The sequence below is a fragment of the Myzus persicae genome, unplaced genomic scaffold, assembly GCF_001856785.1.
Source record: "Myzus persicae strain clone G006 unplaced genomic scaffold, MPER_G0061.0, whole genome shotgun sequence".
Classification (NCBI taxonomy): domain Eukaryota; kingdom Metazoa; phylum Arthropoda; class Insecta; order Hemiptera; family Aphididae; genus Myzus; species Myzus persicae.
The window spans coordinates 223,781-249,324 of NW_019102509.1; the positions used below are offsets into that span (position 1 = coordinate 223,781).

At 30.6% G+C, this 25,544-nt stretch overlaps 2 protein-coding genes across 3 annotated transcripts; one reads left to right on the top strand and one right to left on the bottom strand.

The window, feature by feature from the left end:
- Window positions 1–71: 71 nt before the first annotated feature.
- LOC111032296 (xaa-Pro aminopeptidase ApepP-like) lies at window positions 72–18,488 on the top strand. 2 transcript variants are annotated; one of them, XM_022312562.1, is made up of 14 exons: window positions 72–487; window positions 8,738–8,873; window positions 9,539–9,623; window positions 10,230–10,406; window positions 10,565–10,790; window positions 12,123–12,384; window positions 12,669–12,789; window positions 13,321–13,467; window positions 13,880–14,093; window positions 15,484–15,717; window positions 17,221–17,292; window positions 17,463–17,530; window positions 17,663–17,758; window positions 17,944–18,488. In XM_022312562.1, exons 1-14 carry the CDS (start codon window positions 460–462, stop codon window positions 18,148–18,150), a joined length of 2,073 nt encoding a protein of 690 aa, XP_022168254.1. In that variant the 5' UTR covers window positions 72–459; the 3' UTR covers window positions 18,151–18,488. The 2 variants fall into 2 exon arrangements, with proteins under 2 accessions (XP_022168254.1, XP_022168255.1); XM_022312563.1 differs by having other exon boundaries at window positions 8,744–8,873.
- Window positions 18,351–25,073, bottom strand: LOC111032299. Its single transcript, XM_022312568.1, has 5 exons — window positions 24,588–25,073; window positions 24,352–24,512; window positions 23,936–24,071; window positions 19,685–19,867; window positions 18,351–19,083 (listed from the first exon to the last, which is right to left on the bottom strand). Exons 1-5 carry the CDS (start codon window positions 24,658–24,660, stop codon window positions 18,749–18,751), a joined length of 888 nt encoding a protein of 295 aa, XP_022168260.1. The 5' UTR covers window positions 24,661–25,073; the 3' UTR covers window positions 18,351–18,748.
- Between the last annotated feature and the right edge of the window lie 471 nt (window positions 25,074–25,544).

Consider the following 25,544-nt stretch of genomic DNA (forward strand, 5'->3'; position numbering starts at 1 on the left):
ATCAAGTAATATATATTAAAACAATTTTGCTTGAATATTAACATATTTGGTAATTGTTGTCACAAGTTATTAAGATAATAACTTAAAGTATGACTTCTTCAAACTACGTTAATCAATAATACAAAAGTATATTTTGTACATAAATGAGATATGTGTAGTCATTTTTGTTAAAATTGTAATTATTAAAAATAAAAAATAAAACGTTTACTTACAAAAATAAAGAATTTGTGATGTACACGGTATTGCGTGATTTTGTCATTTATGTTGGTACTTTGCACCTTGATAAATGGCAACACTGGTGTTATGCATTTATATCCAGTTAAGGAGACCCTTGAACACTTTAATTTCAAAGGCGCTCATTTATTTCGAAACTCTTGCCTGCTATTAAAGTGCTGAATATTTTTGGCTGAAAAATGTTTTAGGTGTTCTTCTCAAAACTTAAATCACCGATCTACAAAAATGAAAAGAATATGTGTCCTACTGATGTGTAAGTATTTGAATTATTTTTGATTTATCGATAGATCCGTTTATGTATGTAAAAAATAGTAACAGTTCAAAAATAGTTTTTTAATATTTCCAATGTATATATGGATGTGCTAACTAGTACATGAAAATTACGTTAAAAGCGAAGTGATACACATTGCTCTTTTTAGCTAACTACTAATGAGTTTTTTTCAAAAGTGTGTATCTAACAAGTAATGTTAGATAAATATACAAATTTAGAGTATGTGAAAACTTAAAGCTAGTGACGCATAGTTAATTTTTCGAAGAACGCAGATATTCATATATATATATATTTAATATGCTTTATTTTTACTTGTGATTAGTAAATTACCCATTTCTTTATTATTATTGAGAATCCGTCAAAAATACACCTGATGCATTGGTAACGACCAAAAAAATTTGACGTTTTTATTTATTTATACTCTTTTGCACAACAATAATTGACTTAATATGAAACCATTGGTGTATTAGATAATTGAAGACCGGTAAAAAAATATTTTTTTGATCGAATTAAAAAATAAGTTCTTACAACCAATGTAATAAAATATTATTTTGAATGATTTCAAATTTTCGAATATTATACTCTTTTTTTTTTATTTTTAATAAACGGCAAGTTTCAATGTCCAAACTAAAAATTCTTAGTTGGTAGGCACCTACTCAACATTGAAAGGCAATGGTGACTCGCACTATTGCACGGCATTACCTTCCCAAACTCAAGAGAAATTGATAACATAAATCATAATAATACAACTAAATATCTGTAGTGTTTATAAGATCATGTATAAAAATAAAAATATTTAAAATTCAGAGTATGAAAATAATATTATATTTGGATTGTGTTATTTCGGAAGCCTAGCGGGCAGGTGGTTGTTCCATAGAACGGGTTGTTAATATATTTTTTAAATGTAAATGTAAAATAAATATAACTTGTTCACATAATCGAATTATACACCTTATATACTGAATAGCTTATAGGTGTACTAGGGAACAAATACGTTACCCTTAAATAAGAAATTATAACCTTACAGTAAAAGTGTTACCCACCTAGTAGGTACCTTATAGTCTATAGCGAAGTATATAGCATGTAAGTATATATAAATAAAGTTAAGCAATTTCATTTTTTTCTTTGTTATTGAAATTTTAATAAAAAATGTACTTAATCTGCAATATATTCATGTGTAGCTAAGATAAAAATGTAAAACAATGGAGGTATTATACAGATTACAGGCGTACGGCTCTATTGGTAGTACCTTAGTTTAGTATACCTAGGTATACTGTAGTCTGTAGGTACCTACTACCTATTAAAAACTACTTATTTATTAAAATAAAACAATATTTATTTAATTTTTGTTTATAATTTCAACAAGATTTCACTTCGATGGTAATATATACCACTATTCAGATCATTTAGATAATTTTATTATTTTGCGCGACTATATCTAACATATATTTTTAGCTAGATACAATACCCAACTGGTTTTAATTATTTGTCGAATACTTAAAAAAAAGAATTTTTTACGGTCTTGTAGTTTTGTGATGACTGATAAATTTAGGTACCTATTATGTATTTATATATTATGATTTTATACCGGCTATTTGAAAAATACCTTTTTATTGAACTGTGTAATGGTATTGGGAATACTGCTATACTGGTTAAGGTTAATGCATAGACGTATAAACTAATGGACAACTCATTCTACTCCGCCCTGCCATCAATGCTGGGCGATCATATAACCATATAACTGAGAGAGAAAGAACATAAAGTAGTAAAGGAGCCCGCATAAGGAACTGAATATAAATTTTACTACTTTGTTTCTTTTCTCGCTCACCCTATGTCGTTGCCTGACTTCTCTCTCTCTCCAAGTGCTGTCCATAGTTTGTAGGTATATGGGTTTATTTAACACACTGACATAGGTAATACGCTAATACCTACCCACTATAATGACCTAACTTTTATTTTATATTTTTTTTAGTCAACAATTATTAGAACAAATCGGTCAAGAATTTAATTACCTATCTATTTTGAACACTTAAGTCTTAAATAATTAATATTCATTCGATATCCTCGCGTTTTAAATGCTTTTATAGGATGAACAAAATGAAAAAAATGTAAATATATAGATAACGGAAATCTATAGGCAGAGAGGAACCTTATTATACTTGGTATACCAAAAACCAATATAAGCGGAAATACCATTCAATATTATTCATTGTAGTTTTCACTGCAGGGGTTTTTGTTTGAGAAATGAGTTAAAACTATTATATACATTAATAAAGGACCTACCTAAATATTATGTGCATGTAACTCAAACATAATGAAACCGTATCACCCCCTGTTGTTTAATCGTGATTTCACGTAATTTGTCATTGCGATTAATGATACCACGGATAAGTCATAGGCCTATATTGTAAAGAGACTGAGGCCCAGGGGTTTATGTACTTCCATATTTTTTTTCTAATTGGTTGTTTGAAAAATTGATAGATATACCTGCTTTTACCTACACATTTCTTATTAATGAATTTAAAAAGTTTATATTGCATATTTTAAGGTTTTTGTATAAAGATATACCCATATACTGTACCTATCTACTATAGTGTACATATGTATAAATACTTCTACATGTACATTGTATAAAATGTTTTTAATATTTCCCAGTGTTTTATAATTGCCCCGACAGCCAACAATTATTTTTTATAAGTATTGAAATATTTAATAAATATTAACCTAAGCATTTTAGATAAGACACATTCAAAGGTTTTTTTTTAGTTTTTATGATTAGGCTAGGTTAGGTTAGGTTAAATTAATATAAAAAAAAACATAAGAGTAGTTTGTGAGATTAAAAAAAAAATTTTTTTTTTAATAACGGCAAAAAATACATTTAAAAATAAATATACTAAAAAAGTGTGATACATTGCGACGTCTATTAGTTTATTACAACTTGTGAAAATAGCGTTTTACCTGTAACGTGTCAAATGTGTGTAGGCAACCAAAATTGCATCAGCTCCGAGCTCTGACATCCTTTATATTATAAAGTTTATAACGTCCCGACGAGATTACACGGGTTAGCTAGATAATGGTGATTAGTCGTTCGTTTTTATTTTGCAAATCCGTCAAAATTCTTAGTTGTTAACAGTTCATGTTAATTCAATTTTGAATGTTTTCCAATTCTACTAATTAACTAATTTTATGCATATTTTACTACTTAGCGATTTAAAACACATATATCTATAGTTTTTAGTTCTTGAACTTTCGAGCCCTAGACTAAGGAAGAAGTTAGGTTTATGAAGTATTATAAACTATATGAAAATAATATCAACCATAAGATACTTACAGACTACCTATTTAATATCTATATGTTTGATTCGTTAAATCTCATAAATTTATAATTAATAGGTACATGCTTATTATTCATGACTGGTTACGGTAGAGGAATGTATGCACGATGCACATATACTTAACCTACCTAATAATTGTACCATGAAAATATTTCACTGTATCTATAAGACTTCAAAAGTCAAGATGCACTTAATATTTTACCTTTTTTAATCGAGCATATTGACGAAACGCATTTTAAATTTGCTGAACATTACAATATAGTGTATTAGTGTGTATATATAATATATGCATTACATATACCTATAAAGGCGTAAAATATTTAATACTTATTCTTTTCATTTTTTTTAACTGATGTTTAAAACTTCTATCAATAAAAACTTTGATGGGGCCACGGACAAACTTCCTCTGGTTGTTTCCGCCGATTGGGCGTTGTCCGCACTCAGGTGCTGTAGGTTTATAAACACCTATTAAAAGGCATATATATTATATATCCATAATAATGGTAAATATAAAGCGTACGCATTAATATAATGGCCACCATCGAATCGCGTTGAATGATTCGTTCCGTTTGCGTTTAAAGTACACAGATTGCCTACGTCTATATTTTACAGGTGCTATAATATTCGTAGTAAAGTTATAAATAAAAAAAACCCTGTATAACTCAAAGGTTATGAGTCAAGAATAAGAAAAATACAGGTTGGATATATTGTACATGAATATATCGATGGTCCACAGATATCTACCTTGTATGGTCATTGGCCATTGGCATATTATATTGGCCTCGTTTATTCGTTTACATCAGTGTCGGACAGTATGGGTGTTTATATATGATTAGGTTTGTATATTTACTATCTATTTCAAGTGACCGAGCATATCATTTAAAAGAATCACGTGGGTGGTTTACAGTTCAACCAGAAGTCGTGAGTGGGTCTATACTTTTTAGTGGCATAATCTGAGCCCCTTCACCACAGTATTTTTTTAAATTTTTATTTAGACTATATATATTTACGCCAACTTGTATACAACTATACTGGTCTAAGAATTTTCATCAGTTCCACAGTTGACTTACTTTGTCCTAATGTCCTAACTTCTTATATATATTGTTTAATTATTATTAGTGTTATTATATTCTACATTAAATTAACCTGATAAGTGATAACTGACAGTATATAGCGGGGTGCTCGCAACATATATTTTACATTTAAAAGCATTGATAAAATATAATCACATTCGAATAACTATTCTTATCGAAAGTTCAGTTTATTATATATAATAGTAACTTAACCTAATCTCCCATACTACTTTATAGGAGGTTTTAAAATCGTAATTGCCCATAAAAAAATTCACGACTATATAAAGGTACCAAAATATTTTCAAAATGTAGGTATTGAATGGACTCAATAGAGTACCTACATATTATTATAGTACTTACTACTTACTATAATATGATATCCATCACTAATATTTCAAGTTGCAAACACAATAAATACATTTCATCAAATTAAATAATAACAATAAAAAAATGATTAATAGTATTTATGGAACTATCCAATTTAGTCGTTATTCAAACTTACTTCTATAGATATTTTATTACATTATAAATGGTGACGAAGAAACTATAAATCGTAATGAAAAAAGGAAGGGTCATTTTAAAAAATCCATAATTTCCCCCAACGAATTCGGAATTAGGTACATATATACAAAGTTTTCAATATTTGTATAGTAGATTAGCATGTAGTAGGTACATGCTAAATGTAGAATTTGATCACGCTACGCCTATGATATAGTTTATATTATATATACCTAATACCTAGATAAAAGTTGATGCCGTATAATACCAATAAAGTAATTAAAATATAAGTTATTGGCAATATGATATCGTGTTGCACCTATGTGCATGGGATTTAATTTGGGGTAGAGTCATAGAGACATTGTTTTGTTTTTACGTACCTACCTTTATTATGTGGTATATCTGTTCATTGATTTTATTTTAGCAACCTAGGACCTTTACCTATATAATATGTATAAGGATTAGACATTACTACATTAGTAAAGGTATAGGTACCATACAATTTGTGTTCCAGAAATTTTGGAGTGCAAATCAAAACACTCTTTCATACGTATTAAATATAAGTACGTATGTGGATTGTGGGTATATGCGAAGTTAAAAACTACCCACGACACGTATTTTTTTTTTTTTTTGATTGGTTTTTTCGCAAGCGTTTTGGTAACTTTGATATGTAAAATATAGTAGTGTTTTGAAAACTCTGAGGACGTAAAAAAAAATAGGGGATAGTTTAAAGGGACTTCAAATCAACTCTCACTTTTTTATGTTAACGTGCGCACCATGACCGTGTATACAAATAATTAAATTTTTCGTATAATTCCGGGCATAATTATTAATGTGTTGATGCGTTTCTGTTGGTCGTAAAACCCAAAGAAAAAACTGCCGAGTTTTCGCCATAGCGCCGCGGTTCTAACTGACGATTTTGAAATGTCAGCAATTTTTATACGGCCCCCACAGAAAACAACCTTTAGTGAAACAATATATGCACGTCCCCCGAGGACTTTAAATGTCATCCGAAATTAGGTCAAAATATATGATTACCACATGGCCAAATTACATTAGGAATCTCCCATCCACATGGCCCATTTATACAATACAATGTACAGGTATACAGTATATATTGTAAGATAGAAGCAGTAGGTGGTAGCCGGTAGGTATCTATTTATCTTGTATTAAAGTTGATAGTTGATAGACATATTATCAACCTTATTATTATACCTACGCTGACACATCGAATTTTGTATGGGGTGCCATAAGATTTACGTTGGATTGCACTTCCTAGTTTCTACTATACCATTCTCGAGGGAATCAACACTTTACCCTTGTTACTATGTCTGTGTAGTTGGACTACACACTGCATTTAGTGGTCCTCCCTCATTTAATTACAATATAGAGACATTTAATATTGTCCAGAAAAGTAATTTCACCCTTTGGGTCGTTGGGATTTCCCTCTCTCAAAGCTGATTTTTTCAGAATCATGATTCCGATAAATTTGTTATTTTTATTTTATACGTTTGGGTTTGGTTACATTATACATAGGTAAGATAAGTATAGTTGGTTTTATGTTTTTATAGTACCAGGACGAGATTTGCGGTACTCAGAGTATACATTTACGTATATCTAAAATTCCATATTATAATTTTTGACCCGTTATAGGAACGGCTGAATTAAAAACTTAAAGCACTGTTGCAATAGTTAAGAGTTTACAACAAATAAAAAGATTACGGAATGCAAGGATGAGTTTTTGAAAAATTAATACTATTGAGGCTTCCACCTCTACTCATCAAGCGGGTAACTTGAATCAAAGTGTTATATTATATCGTCTAACCTCTTATTAATTGTGTCAATTAGCCATTAATAAGGTAAACAATTTTGAAAAAAAATAATGACCTGCTCAATATAATATGAGTACCAAAAATGACTTGAGTCTTATACATGTATTTATATACCTATTAACTCATAATATTATACGTATTCACATAATATGTGGGTATGTATTATGTATACATAATAATGTCTAGGTCTATTATTATATTGATCGTGGTGCCATGAAGCAGAAGCGACAACTGCGTATTCACAAATGTACAATAACATTTGTTAAATATAATGAAAGTTTTAAGAATGACTTTATAAAGTGAAGTTTATCTGTACTTTGTAGTCTATAAGCAATTAAAAAATAAATGTACTCAAGTCTTCCGGTTTATTTTGTACATTACTTCGAGACTTATCTGTAATATCTTAAATGCTTATAAATACAAAAATATATTGTGGTCATTCGATGTTTATAATTCAAAATTTTAAGAAATTATTTGCCATTTGGAATTTAGAGAATACTTGAAATCAATCATACTCACGAGAGTGGATAAGGGTGTCATATCCCCCATCAGCTGTTTTTTCTCTATCGATTTCTTATAATTTATAGTTAAAATAAAAAATATGCATGTTTTCGATATTTTCTTGTGTGATTTTTAATATTGGATATTTTCAAACATCATGTTGAGTTGATTGCTAAGTGATAACAATAATGTGATAATGAGTACTCACTACTTATTTACCACCTTTATAGGGTGATTTACGCCAAGATGTTACTAATTAAGTAATTATTGTACTTTATTAACATTTATTCATAATTCATACACAAATTATCCTTACACACGATTAATGATATATATTGTTTTAAATTATAATTAAAAAGCACCTGCAGGTAAATACAAAAATATAATTTGGTATGTTATTACGTGGTGTGAGAACAGTCGAGAATATTCATATCCCCCTTTCACAAAAGTTAACCACTAATAGCACGCTACTACCAGTAGTATAAACATATCCATGTATATATTATATTATGTAGTATGTACCATTATAACATTACAATTTAACGTATAACTTAAATGCATATTAAACAATATATTTATGAATATATAATATCTCATATTGTTATGTATACCTATCAAATAACTATATAAGATGTAAGTCGTAAGATATGGGTAGATGTGGAACTCATTATTGTCATCTACCTATATATTTTGCTTCAATTCAATTCTATAAATCAAATAATAATCTCTTACAGTTACAAGTTTATAGTTAATATTTTAATTAGTTAAAAACAAAGTATGATTGATTTCATTTAACATATTTATAGGTGTTTAAAAATTGATTACGCTATTTTTAGAACAATCGTAAATTTAACTTGTAACAGTTAATATTTGATAATGGTTTAAACATTAAACAATTGATGTTGTATGGACTTATGACGTTATTGATATCATGATTTTATTGTATTATTAGGAATAATATTACCTAGTTATATAATTATGTCTAACTTTAAGTTTTAGACTTCTGGACAACGGCGTATAGTCAAAATGGAGATTCTAATGAAAAATCAGTGGGTAGAAAATTATGTCCACCAATGGAAAACGTACCGCAGCCCATTAATCGAGTCAACACGTCTGCCATCCTTCACGAGTAAAATAAAAATATTAAAAATAATTCATTTTAATATATATGATGTTTTATGGTATGAATGTATAACTTGAGAGTGAATGTTTATGCTCTAAAAAATGGAAAAGTATGCATTTTAAAGAATACGAATATGCTTAGAATTAAAATATGCATCAATAAAAATGAAGTAATTGTTTATTAATTTTAACTTTATATTTTATTCATTAAACATTAAAAATAATTTATAATTTTACAAATTAAATTTCGTGAATTGTTGGTTGATCAGAAAAAATATACATATATCTTAGAAACTAATCAAGTATATTAAGTCAAATATAATTTAATAAAATTAATATGCGATGATAACCTTACTCCACATAATTTAGAATTTTTTTAAAAATATGATAAATGCATAAACATTAACTCCCTAGTAAGCTACTTGTAATCAATTATTATTAATTTAGACATTTAGTAATTTATATACTTATATATAACCTATGTGTATATTATTATTATAATACTATACCTATAGACTTTAGTTGTATCATATACATACCTATAAATAATAAATGTTAGCACTTATTACATCACTATAGTTTATAACTCTTGGATTAATTTTAATTTATTATTGTTAAGTTAAACTATAACAAATTTATTGAAACAATAGAGTAAAAATCAACGTGTTTAAGGTTGAGAAATGAAATGAAGAAAAGAAATGCACACCATGGACCTCCAATCGATGCGTATATCATTCCTGATACTGACGAACATCAAGTAATTTATAATTTTATTTGAGATAATTTATAGGTTTACACACTATTTTAATTACAACAACAAAGTTGATTGATACATACTATCAAAATATTACAAAAATCGAAAAACTTTTACAAAATTAATGAATTATTTTTTTCATTATTTATTTAAATTTCACTGTAGCAGGTAATTTTAAGTTGTTTGTAATGTATCGGAACTGCAGTGTTATTCGAATTATTAAAAAAACAATTGAAAAGTCATTTTAGTAACTTATTTGCTCAGGTTATTGTTCCTAATGAGCGGACTGCACGTTTGAAATCAAAATTACTCCAATTTTTTTAATGCCCGATTTCGTGGCTCCGCAGAAAAAGAAACAAGAGGCTATACTTATATTTAGGTATCTATGATACATGAATACGTGATTTCTTTAAAAATATTCATCGGCACACGATTTTTGAAAACTGATCAAGACAATAATCCGTCTCCGCATTAAACATATATTATAAACCATGGCCTGTTGTAAAATACTTTTAAGACTTAAAATAAACTGTGTTGAACGCCAATGGTACACCAATCATAACATTATAATTTATAACGCGTGGTTTGATGAGTCCTTTTCGTGTGTAGAACGAAGAAGTGGCGGACCACGACAAAAGGCTGAAATATCTGTCGGGATTCAGTGGCACCGGTGGGGTGGCCGTGGTAACACAGACCAAAGCGGTTTTCTGGACCGTGTGGATGTACCACAAACAGGCGGACGAAGAGCTGTCTTGCGACTGGCAGCTGTTTGTCCACGGAGAGTCGGTAGGCGCAGCTTTTGCAGATTTATAAAACCCTCTTTATCAAAAATAATTGCTGGCACATCGTGCAGTGTGGTGGTGGTTAACGTTTGCTTGCACATAACTTATATTTGCGTATGTGATTTACAATTATAAAAAAAAAATGAAAATATATATTTGCAGAAAAGGCTCGACGAATGGTTGCTGGACGAATTCAAGCCTAATTCCAGGGTGGGCGCCGACCTTAAGCTCATCTCGAACGGTGATTGGGAGTTCTTGTTTCACGCTCTGGCAAACGAGTCCATCAGCCTAGTGCCCATCAATAACAACATAATTGATATGATATGGATAGACAACCGGCCCGATAATCCGACGCGCGAAGCTTACGTCTGGCCTCTAGAATACGCAGGTCAGTATCACGATTTTGTTAGCTATGTGTAGCCGATAAAGGGGCATACCTCATACACATCGCATGCATTCGTATGCACATCCTGCCCAACCATAACTCATCATGTAGGTACATGTCACATTTATGAGTATATGCAACGTGCACCAATATACACCAACTCATCGTCGTAGCGAAGTAAATAGATCCGTGTAACCAAATTTGTTCAAAAATAATAAAATATTGTTCTATGTACCCAGTATCCTGCAAGGATAATCTAGCTGTAGCACTGTTTAACGTTGATTTTAGTGTCGACTCGACTAATTCTAATTGTCTTCATAAAATTCATTAACATTGTAAAAATTCTAGCGTCTCACTTATCTTAAAACCGTGGCCGTGCCTAACACGGTACTCGTCTCCAATGTGTTAAATTGTGTACTTCAGATTACTGACTTTTACTCACAGTATTTATTGATTTATGTAATTCATTCTAATTGTTAAATCATTTAAATCGGAAAATTATTAAATGTATAATATTAACATACATATCATACATATAAGTATAATATATTTTTTACATGAAATAATAATTCTTTCTCAACCACTCGTTCTTTGATTAAACTTGTTCTAATACTAAAAGATCGTAGTAAACGATTCTGAATGAATTCATAATTTAACAACTTATTTGAATCTGAAGTATAACACTTATTAATATACTAATTTTATTGCATTATAATTTAAATATTAAAATTAAAATTAAAATTATATGTAATGTATCATAATCAAAATATATATACTATGCACGTATTTGATTTCTAAAGAAATATATTTACCACATTTTTATTTCTATATACTCAAATATCTACATAATATTATATTATTCACATTTTATATAAAGTTAAAAAAAAACAAATTTTAAAGAACTCGCTGAAACGCAACATTCCCTTTACATATAGTTGGGTACCATGAGTAACTAAACTGCAATACAGATGAACGTAATTTTGTTTAATAAACTCATAAGAAAAATAATCATTTCCATACTGAATAGTAATATTTATCGTTTCTACAAAAACGTTGCACATTTTGGTAAACAATTATTGCCGATTGTTATACATAGCGTACTTAAGTATACTTACCTACTCTCTTAAAAATAAGGATTATATTGTGTTATATAATTATAATTAGTTTGATATTATGAATTAAATACTTGTTAGTGACTCAAGGGGGATCAAATTCAAACTACGTGATTCCTTCACAATCCACATGAATACGCCACAAGATAATATATATATATATATATGTACATGATAAATTCCTTAAGTAAAAAAATTATGTGAAATTATAAAAAAAAAATAGGCAAGAGATGGGAGGACAAATTGGATGCGACTCGCGAAAAAATCAAAGCCATGGGGTGTGACGCGATGATCGTGACGGCTCTGGACGAAATCGCGTGGCTGCTGAATATTCGAGGCCACGACATACCTTACGGTCCTTTTCTCAAGTCGTACGTCATCGTCAGCAAGGACCAACTGCACCTGTACACCGATTCCGTGAAGCTCAGTCCGGACATCCGGAGACATCTGCACACTGACAACTGTATATCGGCTCATTGCGCCAGGTTAGACTTCGTACATCGTCGAAAGTTACAACTATAATAATATAGCATATTATTGTGCTATATATACAAATTATAATAATAAGTAATAACTATTTAGTATAAATAACATAGTGTGCTGTGTACTTGTGTGTACCTATAGCAGTTGACCTCGCCTCCCGCATATTTTAATAATATTTACTCTAAATAATATTATGTATTCGAATACTATTACCACCAAGATAATATAAACCTATTTGGAATAATACAGCTATAATATGTATACTTACCTAAATATCACACTGTAGGCTCCACGATTATGAAGCCATATGGATCGACCTGAGGACGCTATCGCAGATTTGGCAAAAAGTGCTAATACCGTCTGCTACGGAGTTCAACAACGGGGCGAGCAGATGCATTTACATTTTGGTGAGTTTTTGAAATTATGATGGCCTCGTCGATCATACGAATACTATTTTTTTATCATGACAACTGATGACGTATACTTAATGTTTAATGATTTTTTTCCTGTTATTCATTTCTCGAGCTTAAAATTATTGTACCATTAAGTCTTCATCGACATCTTCATTGCAATTAATGTAAATGTATTTATAATTAATCTACTTAATGGAAAAGTTTTATTCGAAAGTAGATTGCGATATAATGAATGAACAATATAATATATGTACCTATCATACCGCTATAATTTATAAATAATCTTCCACCACTAACATGCTATTGTATAACTTGTATTATATATACCTATATAATTTTTCCCTCGTCAATCATGACTTTAGACTGACTGCGGCGGTGTAAAATGTAAATGTAATTTCTTTGTAGGCACCTCTACTATGAATAATGAATATTGTGTTTAAACTTTCAACTGTACAGTGTGTGATGGAAATATAATTATACCATTTAATTTTGATGAGGTTCACTTTGCTTATTTGATTATTGTAGATCAATACCGAAAAGAGAAAGCAAGCTCCTTCGCCAATCATGTACATGATGGCAGAAAAGAATTCCGTCGAAAAGGAAGGAATGCGACTCTCGCACATTAGAGATTCGGCGGCGATGTGTAATATATTGGCCAAGCTTAACGAACAGGTACAAAATATAAAATAATCAAATTACTATTCCATTCGATACAATAACAATTGTAATATGTACCTATACCTATACGGCTATATTGAATATTCGAACGATTGAATACCAGCTGGTGCTTGTAAACATTTCGAATTTATTTTGGTTTGATTAGCGTATATACTCTAATAATTATTCTTGTTACCTACACAAACACTATACCATATTTGGTAAATATTCCTAATTCACAAGTATACCTCGGCAGCTAAGCCTACAAGTTTCGTTGCTAAAACGGCGTAATAGTTTCGAAGGGATAGCTACAAAATGCGTCCGTAGAAGCTATTATATTACCCATTCAGTATTTCTTATCAACAAATTATACATCTATAATACGTTCGTATTTTCGTAATTTTCTCAAACTTTTACTGTATGTTAGTTTAAAAACGGACAACAACTCACTGAACTGGCTGTGGCCAACATGGTGGACAAGTACAGAGACGAACAAAACTTCAGCCGAGGCGCGAGTTTCAGGTCCATTGTAGGGTACGGACCCAACGGAGCTATACCTCATTATACACCGTCGATATCGAGCAGCTTGAAACTTGATCACGTCAGCACATTGGTCATTGACAGCGGTGCACATTACTGGGGTAAGATTGACGTCATAAGCGCTATTATACGTTAGGTTAAACACCCGTCACAGATTTAAAATGTGATAAAACTATTATACCTAAATACACCAAGATTTCGTCCTATATTGACTGTACATATAGGACTATTCTACTGTGTATAATGAATGTAGGTATAATTTACACTGATAATAATGTGAGTTGAGCGTTACTTTGGTAAATAGGTTACACATGTGTATACCTAAATATAGAAAGTGAAAAGTCAAGTGTCTCATCTTAACACATAATGCAGACTTAACTCATTTACGTTTAATTTTACTCGAGGTGCAAGGTGTATAAACAACAATATAAAATAGTACGCACCCATCACATAGTCTATATATGTATTTAAATTGACGTCATTTGCTGACTCGAGCTTACAGATAAATATAATAATCGAAAGTGGTGTTTCATTTTTACATCATGGTTAAATTACAAACGTATGGGCAGGTCAGATATATGTCACGAAGTCGCGTATTTGCGATATTTGGTTTTCTATGAACAGCCTCACGAGAGATTTACGTTCGTATTATGTTATTACGAACGTAGGTTAGGTTAGATAAATTTCATATAACACTGCGCACTTGCAGGTATATGTATTATTATTATATTATATGTCGAGTAAAGTGTAAGTAGAGTTATTTTAAAGAGCGTAGAAATCGTTTTATAGGGTAAATTTATCATAAATTATTTCATAAAAAATATAGGTCAACCTGCAAACATTCTAAATTTCTAAATGCCATGTTGGTAGTAAAACGATTTTTATATCGTCGGCGTCACCGCATTTCGTAGTAAAGGGCACCGAAAATTATAATTGACGATGGTTTTGAATTTTGATACGGCACACACACTTTACCGGGACGTATACAAATATAAGACGTTTAGGACCCGCCCAAATCGGAAATATCGGTTACCATAATGTCCAGATGTCCTATATAATAGGCTCATATCAAAGTCGTCAATATTTTTGAAATATACAATAAATGTTGTCATCCTAACAAAGCTACCAAAATATCAAATAATTAATTAATTGCCTCTGCAATTCCACCTATTAAACTTCAATATATTTTCTAAATTATTTCCAAATGCACTGCAGGGAATAGTTATTATAAAAATCTCGATATTTATTTATGGCCTAGCACCACTTGTGTATTAATCGTTATACAATATCGTACGAAAACACAATGAAAATTTAAACCAATAGGTAATAATAATCTTCATATAAAACTCGAAGTGTGGGCCGTGCGTGGTGCGTGATTATCGTAATAAAAATATATTACCTAATATTTAATATAAAAAATAACTACATTAAGTTAAGACCCCGTGAAACAAATAAGATTTAAATCTAACTCATGTTCCTGATCTACTGCAGACGGAACTACGGACGTGACCAGAACGGTGCATTTCGGACAGCCGTCGGCCGAACAAATCGAAGCGTACACGAGGGTGTTGATGGCGTCCATCGATCTTGCGTCGTTCACATTTCCGTACAATTTGAAACTCAATCAGATTGATGTAATTGCCAGGGCGCCGCTCTGGGATTTCGGTTACGATTACAAACACGGTACCAGCCACGGGATAGGAGTGTTTCTTAAGGTCCACGAACGTAAGTGATTATTATGGGTATATGACATACGTATAATAATATATTATTTTATTTTTGTAAGAGCCAAGGGGTGATAATACGATTTCAGACGTCTTCAACGTATACATGCCACAGGTTCACCACCCCCGTTATATATAATGTATACTATTCTTATTTCTAAATATTATTAAAGTTCCATTGGTATTTATTTCCTGCAAGGAGGTAAATTGTAATGTAATCAGCACTAGAATTTTACAAAGAAAAAAAACATAAAAATGTATAACCCAATTTAGGTACATTGATTGTTTGTTCAGAAAAATTAAACATCAAAGGGAATAGGTAATTGATTCACGTAAACTCTGATGTTTGTGTCAGTTAGCCAGTTTCTCGTTCACAACCATGTCATTATATAACGCCATTACGACTGTAGAAAACTAGAAAGTGTACACGATTTTCGATTGTCGCGTACTGGGTACATTATAGATATGTTTACAATATAAGATATACAATATACGGTACACGCTACACGAAAGCGTATTTAGGAACTGTTTAAGTGAGGGGATGAAGCACTGAATCGCGTTCGTAACAGTGACACCCTTTGAGGTTTCCAATAATACTTGACTAATGACTATACTGTTATACAGTATAGGTACAGTCTATTTACTCAATCGTCTAGTTGTATACAGGTACAGTGTACACAGCATTCTACATTTAATACTAACTAATACAATAAGTAATTATTTTTTGTACATCACACAAATATCTTGATTATTTTCAATAGGGTCTTGAGTAAATTCAAACTTTTAATTTACACCCAAAAATTATTACTGGAGATAAACTCCATAGTTATCCCCCTACTATGTACACCGATAACAATAAACGAATAAAACTTAAATAAATGCAGTAAAAAAATAAACATCTAACATCAATTAATGTTGCATTTACAAAAACAAAAAAAAACCAATATAAAAATACTATAAAATAGTTAATATTAAGCACAAATTCACAATTGAGTGTCTAGGTAATAAACTTACTTCCTTTTAATAAAGGAAGAAAGCCCAAGGGGGTATTTATCCTTGGCAATAAATACGCCACTGACACTACGATACTTTTAAATTGTCGATGCAGACATTCACCACAAGTCCAATAAATAACAGTTATACCTACATCGTTCAATATTTTGGTTTTCTAGAACAATATGTTTGTAATTTCAATTTTCAATCAAAAATACTAATAATATATATAGCCAAAACAGTATAGTAATAATGTATTTATAGTAATTTAAACAAGGCCAGAATATTAATTAGGTTCTTTAATCTGTCATATTGTAGCTTAGTAATAATCAGATAGGAAAGCGTAAACCTGACACTCTACAGACAAACAAAATGTGTCAAAAAAATAAACTACTGATACAATACATTTATTAAAAATGTATATTGTACTATTTTTAATTTGATTTTTTTTTTAAGATACCTAATCAATATAACTAATTATTTCAATATTATTTTTGTTTAAACATTTAAGCACCTGTTAATATGTATTACGGACAAAAAGCAAGTGACGTAGTGCTCAAAGAAGGATATTTCATATCTGATGGTAAGTACGTCAAATTAAAAAATTATAATAGCTGGGTATAAGTAATAATTGTGCGATTGTACGAACCATCTGCAGATCATTTGTTCGTTAGTTGTATGTTATGGTGCATGACAGTCAACAGAAAAGTATATTTTAATATTTCTCATACATGTTTTTTTTTTTTAACACAGAACCTGGTTATTATAAAGAAAATCATTTTGGCGTACGTCTAGAAACTATATTAGAAGTGATAACAAAGGTAATTATATGGTATATAGTAACAAATATTAACTAAAGACTAATATTATGTAGCGAAGGGATCGCGTGGAATAAGAAAAAACAATATCGTCAGAATGCGTATAAATTATAAATTTTTATTATTTGTGTATAGAACGAAACAATGGGTAAATATTTGACGTTCGTGCCGATCACTCTAGTACCGTTCGAACCAAAGCTTATCGATTACTACATGCTCAGCCCAAAACAAGTACGTATACACTGCAAAGTGTAAGTTACATTTGAATAAATATTTGGAAAAAACATCGCAAAAATTTTTCAAATTTATCGACGATATTATGCTTATACACCACGCGTGGTTGTTTTTTTTTTACTGCCGAAAGATTTCGACATGCGACCAATGTGGTTTTTATCCTGTTTTTATCCTTTCGTCAGGTGCAATGGCTAAACGCGTACAACGACAAGATCCGGAAAATGGTGGGCACCGAGCTCTTGAAGAACAACAACAGCCGGCTGGGCTACGAATGGATGATGGACCGAACGATGCCGTTGTTTTCGGACGGGCGTCGGAACAAGGTCTGCACCATGGTCGCCTCCGCGCTACTCGTCGCAATTGCCTCCGTCAACCTGATGACCGTTTAGAGCTACAGACACCGAACTTCGTACTATGATTATTATTATTATTATTATTATTATTTCTATTACTATTGTTTTAATATCGATTGGCAAAACGCGTTGTACGAAAAACGCGAGTGTTGCGATGACGCCGATATAGTCGCCATTTCGCTAATGACATAATATTGTTAAGCTTATAGGTACACCACAACAAACGTTAAAAAAAATTTCAGATGTTATATTTTAATATTCCGTCGAACGTGTAATAAAAATAAATATGACATGATGCGTAAAATATAAGGAGTTCGTATACTTCGAACAGCGGTCTTTGGAAAACAATAATTTATAATATATATATATATATAAATAATACAAAAAAAAAATTACTTACAATACCTATCACATAGCATAATATTATATTCATCCAGTTTCATACAGCCGTTAGCGCGTTTCCAGTGAGTTTGAATATTTTCGTATAGGACTCGACGAATTCACAATTCGCTATATTTTATTCACATATTATTTATATTGTATAGGTAATGCTCGGATTACTTATCACACAATTTACAATTATAGATTACTGTATAGGTAGCTAATAAGTAGGTATAGTGGGAAAAAATACGGTTTATACGGTGGCCGCGATCAGTGGCGACGACCCGAAGACCGTCGTCGGCTTCTGCTGTTGACCTCCTCCGTCCTTAAGGGCTTTGTGTATCCTGGTCAGCGCCTTTTCCGTGGCGTTGTCCTCGTGCTTGCACACGTACCGGTGCCGGTTACTGCACTCGGCGCCCGAGTACGCGTACACCTTGGTCGCGGCGTTCGGGGTGAGGCGCAAACACCTTCCGGACCCGGTGATCTGGTCCTCGGGCCTCGTCGAGTCCTTGGGCACCACGGGCCGCGCGCTGTTGGCCCATATCCACAAAAGTCCCGGGTTTAGGCCACCGGTCCAGTAGTCGTAACCTGTAGCGATTCCGACGTGCAATTATAGAGAATTTTTTTTTTAAACAAGCGATTTGAATATTCGACAACTGCAGTTGCGCGGGTTTGCATCGCAATTTCCAATTATTTCTCTTAATATATAAATATTATAATACTGTTGTACTGAGTACACAGAGTGATTTCTTAAACGCGAACCTGCAGTATTCGTTATTTTTGCTATCAATTAAATAAAACGGAATTTTCGAAAAAATAAATTTTCAAATTACAACCTATATATTTTTCATTTTATAATCTGCTTGTATCCCAAAATATTTTTATGGTCCACTACTCATTTTCAATGCGTTTATTGATATAAAAAACTAATATTGTTCAATATTTGATTTGATATACCTACATTATAGATAGATCATAATTATTAATTCGCAATGTTTAGAAAAGTATATCAGATTATGAAAACAAAAATTTAGGTCGTCGTTAAAAATATTAAAACTCCCAAAAATATCACCAATTAAATTATATTTTACATTAATTCTTTCTTTAAAAATGCACGTTAAGACACCCTGTAACCTATATACATATAACACCCTAATAACCATTCATAATAATACCATGGCTCACTCACCTCTTAGATACTTGTCACCGATAAGGTACGTCAGCACATCAATCTGTTCGTCTTTGTTGTCGAACTCTAACAAATTTCCGCCCAAACTCTTGCACATCGACATGGCCGACTTCCAGTTGTACTGTCTTTCGCTAAAGTGATAACAGGCATGTGCGATACGCGTGAAATTTCCCGGACAAGGATCTGCGCAAAATAAAAAAATGTATTATAAATGTATTATATTTATAAATAATACAATAAAAATAATGATTTACCATACATAGAATATACTCTGAGCAACTATGCACTCACAATACGATCGTACAACGGGTGTTTTGTCTTTATACTTAATGTATTTATACGTAATAATTGTTATTAATAAATATTTTAACGCTAAGCCTAATTTGAGCTATATGCCCACATTGTAATGAAATATATCCGAAGAATATTCATTATGTCAACCAGGGCTAGAGGAAACCTGCAGCAGTCATATATTATTAGATATTATGATGTTTAAAACAAGTTATATTTGATGAAAAGATATGTCTAAGGGTATTGTGATTATAGAACGTCGTCGTTCAATATTTTCGTTTATTGCACTTATTTGTTATTACGATTGTATCTTCTTACTATTTAGTAATTATTATTAATTTTAAAATATAACTATAACTATAAATTATGATATGTATCACTATAATAGTAATAATAGTATAATACATAGACAATACGAACTAGTTGAATTAAAATTGTCTGTATAATATTCATCGCTTATTTTTTGTAAGTACCTATAGTCTATACCTAACTACTCTTTTAAAATAATCGGAATACTCTGCTTTTATTTGTATAGTAGTTTATTATTAAAATTGTATTTTTCTAATTGTAATACATTTAATACCAACAATTAGAAATCATGAGTAGCTATTGTTTAATAAATATAAGTAGTAAGTAGTTTGATTATGTGTACAACAACTTGTCTTTTTACAAAATAGATATTATGTATCATACCTCCTATTTTCATACCATCATACATTTCTAGTATTCTATAGTAAAAATCGTACAATAAAAAATATATTTAGATGTGATTATAATTAATAGCTGTATAAATATTTGAAATCAAATTAAATTAAAAATGTGTTCCTCTTATAATAATATTGATATTGTTCTACTGAAATATTATGTATGTTCTATTAAAATATATTACGTAATTATTATTTATATAATATATTTTTGATGAAAAGCGCCGAGACTTAAAGAGTAAACATATATAAGTACCTATAATAGGTCTGAATAATATCTATCAATATCAAATTATTCATAATTTCGATTTCGAAAATTAAGTTCTTATATGTATGCATAATAATATATTAAACCGTATAACCTAAATATAATGTTATATTATACTTATCTATAGTGTTTTAAAAAAAAATATTTTTTTAGCTTAATATTCCCCAATGATAGATATATCATATTATTTACTTCCAAATTGAAATATAACCTACACATCTATTACAACTTTTAGACAATACTACAATAGTAGTTATCAGTGATGTTATATAAATAGCACAGCTATTAGAGTATTTAGCCGAATCACCCAAAGTTAAACACTTTATTTTATAAAATCAAATACATGTGTTCGATTTAGTTTCGAAAGTCTTAACTAACAACGCAGCATAATATTATACATCAATACCTATAATATATCTATGCTGTTTATTGCTGTAATGGTCTATGGGTATTATAATAGGTATATGGGTACCTACACTAAACAGTACCAAAACAAATTATAAAATGAAGGTACTTATTATTATAATTTTTAATTATGTTACAGTTTTGTTTTTACACAGCTTATCAAGTAAGGGATGTTATATAAATTATAAGTTAATAATAGTTAATAATAGTTAAACATAGATTAATAACCCTAATAAAGTAATAATTACTATAAGTATTTCTAAAGTTATTTTAAGGTACAGTCACACGACTTCACTATTTTAATAAAACTTCAACTACCGGCATATACTTAAATTTGTATGATTGTATATAATTTACAAATTTACAATTGTAATTAACAGAATTAACTTATTTAAAAAATATTCTACATTTGTTTTACTAATGTTATTCGTGAATTTAAAAAGAAAGTAATTAAAAAAAAATGTTTTCTATTGGTAATCTTTAGTTCGGATCTCGATTTCTAATACTGCAGTCAATGCACCGATTACCGGGTGTACAATCACCATAAGTCATAAATATTCTTAAATATACCAACATTTATTATTTTGACAATAAACTAAAAGTTTGGTAATAAACGTTATTGCTCAAGATATAATTGTTAAACAATAGTTAATAGATTCTTTTAAATAAGTACCTAATATAATCGCTACTTCACATAACTAAATAAATAATAATTAGGCACCTATAATAACTATTTATATTTTATTCTTAATTATTATAGCTTAACTATTAAATTACTATGATGCATATTGTTTTTCATTTTCGTTTGAATTTTAATTTATTTAGAATTTTCTATGTTGTAAGCATTGACTCTAAAGTATTTAGTATATTTATTAATATTGGGAACGACTTCGGTCTTACGATTTACAAATGATGGTTTGTTGGTCATCCTGTCATTTTCAAACGTAAAAAGTAAATACGTAATATTACCTATACATTTAAATACTGCGGTAACATGTTATTGAAGTTGTGTTGAGCACTTTATTTTTGTATAGAATAAATAAAGCCAGATAGCTATAGTAATAAATTATAAATTTACCACGAATAACAATATATCTCACATTCTCACATCGTTAATTGTCATTCGTCTTTACTATGAAAAATATAATTTTTCTATCTATACTCAAAACTACACAATATTTAATACAATTTAGGAAAATAATGTATAATATATTATGTTTTAACATACGAGTATATGATTATATTATAAGGGCATTTATCGGATAAAACTTTGTATCCTATCTTTTGGGCAAGTGGGCAACATATTATTATTATACATATAGTGGTAAGCACATACCCCATTGTAATATTGTATTATAATACGTAGGTACTATCTCAAAATTTACCTCAATACCTGTATAAAACAAACAAGTGCTAATTAAAAAACAAGTGTAATTATTATAATTGTGAATATTATGATTACCTACATCGTTAAACATTTAGAAATGCTTACTGTCCTAATTGGTTAATTTATACACACAGTCACAATAATACGTTATTATCTGTAAAGGTATTCAGCATGCAATGGATTAATGAAAATTGGATCATCCATTATTCGCGTCTATGGCTCTCATACGATGTATAAAAACGAAATTCAATGTGGATACGTACCTATTTGATTAATCATTAATTACTATTGATAGGTAATTATTAAGGAAACAGTTAGAATAATTGCCATTTAACCTCCCTCCTCGCATCATTCAGTGTTATCGATTATTATTATTTATTAACATTCTTAACTATTATTATAAAATATCAATAAGTATAATACTGTGGCAATATAAATTTTGAATACAATACCTACATGCTACACGGAAATAACGAATTTAAAATGTACCTATTCGTATGACTTAATAGCTGGTAATAAATGTATATTATGATAAATTCACCAGTAACAACAACGAGAAACCGCGAAATATCGGGGGTGTGGAAATTATAGCACTCAGAACTGAGAACATTCATGTCTAATGAGTAATGAGTAATGACTAATATAAATGGGGGAGATTTTGAGAGACGAAATCCCACCACGGTGATTTAAAAAGTAAGTTACTAAAAATGTTAAGCTATTTAGTCCCTAAAATGTAATAACCTCTACTGAGACCATTGTATTTTATTTTTTAACACTTCAAGGTGCATCGATATTCAAATAAGGTGCAAACATTACGTACTATTATTAATACAAAAACTTAACTAATTATTATCGATCGTTATTATTGATAAATATAGACACTAGCCATCATATACAGGTTCATATTATACCGTGACTACGTAAGTACCTATTAAGTTTAAATGAAAATAACTTTTTTAAACAGCCTTAACACATACTTAAATAACCTAACTTACTTTAAAAGTTAAAGCACAAAATTTGTTTCATACAAATTGACCATTAACCATTGGACTCTATAACTGTGATTAATAAGATATTTATTGAAATAAATAAGTACCTAAATATAGTATACATGTTTAATAACTGGTTATATATGGTATATATGGTTAACATTTTTTTTTTAATCCCTGTACAGTTTGAATAAAATTTTGACTAACCTTCTCTGTTGGCTGCGTTTCCTTCTACGATGTGTTGAATGAGTTCTTCTGATCGTTTCAACCGTTTTTCCATTAAATCCATTCTGTGTACCAATTTTTCAATAGCTCCTAGTAAATACATATCAGTTTCTGAAACCTATAAAGTCAACGTTAATTTTTTGTCGAAACGTGGAAGGTAGGAAGTACTTCGTACTTGTATAATATTATATCGTATCGAGCCATAAACCTATTTTCTAACATCAAATATTCGACATTTCGATGTAATTCTACAATAACTCGCGCATACATCGAATTGATTTATAAATAACGACTCAAATTCAAATCTAGGTAGTTATTACTATTATTAGTTGTTATAAAACATTTTTCGCCAGAAACTATACGAATAATAACGATAATAAAATGTGTTCAGTTAATACTTCTTTGCTAGGTTCCTTGTTAACGTCCACTCGATCTCCTGCAGTAGCCATGTTTTGAGACGGCCTGTTCACAACGTAACCTGTGGGCAAAGCTACCGGCACGTTTATGACGTTGTCACGAGTGGCTAAATCTTCAATAGTAGTCAAACGATGAGCAAAGTCTAAAAAAATAACCGTCAAGCCGTTACGCAATGATTTGAAATTTTTTTTCCAAGCATAAAACTTAAAAAAATTACCTCGGTTCGACTGAACGACCACGGACGACAGCAGTGGTACGACGAGGCATGCTATTATTTTCGACAAAATCATATTTATAACCGTTTGTAATAATTATAATAATATTATGCCTGCAGCTCTCGCGAAAAAGAACGACGACGACGACGACGACGACGGTTAGTGGATATACCTACTTTTTGGCGAGGAGACTTATAGTTTTAGAGAGTGCGATTTCGCCTACGTGAAAAAAGCGCGCCGATTGTGCACCGCGTGCGAACGATCGCTTGAATCTGCCCGATGATCACACCAGTGCCACACTGAGCGTAGAAAACAAAGTCGAGCGTCTAATAAATACGCACCGCAAACGTGTTACTAATTACTGACCTAAAACCATTGGACCTTAACCATGGTCGCGACGTCGCGTACGTTCAACCGGCCGGAAACGTCGTACCTACGAACCGATGACCGTCGTCGCCGGTGCACCTGCAGTAATGGGATTTTCTACTGCAGGTGTCTGCACACTATCTAGTGCGAATTGCGACGAGCAGAGAAAATTCCTCAAGTGGTTTATTGGTTCGACGAAAAGCGATTTTTCTTTCGATCCAATGAACGAAAAAAAATGCAATTCGAATGGGAACCACTGGCCGAGTGAAAGTTTTCCACGCACTAAAACAAATGGACTGTGAAAAAAAAAAATAATAATACTCACAGCATGAGGGCATCCCATCCGTATCAGTTATTGACATCATTTGCATATTCCGGTGACAAATAGGTTTTACCTCTCCGCAATATTAGAGAGTAACGTCATCATATTAAACGAAATCATAACGCAATGTAGTATAAAAAACATGTAATATATATTTATGTATGTAAAAAAAAAAAATACATATTAACTTACAAGTTATTTCTATATAAAACAATCGAATATCATGCTAATTATAGGTATTAATATTTTTTTATTCTGGACGGCTCGTGTG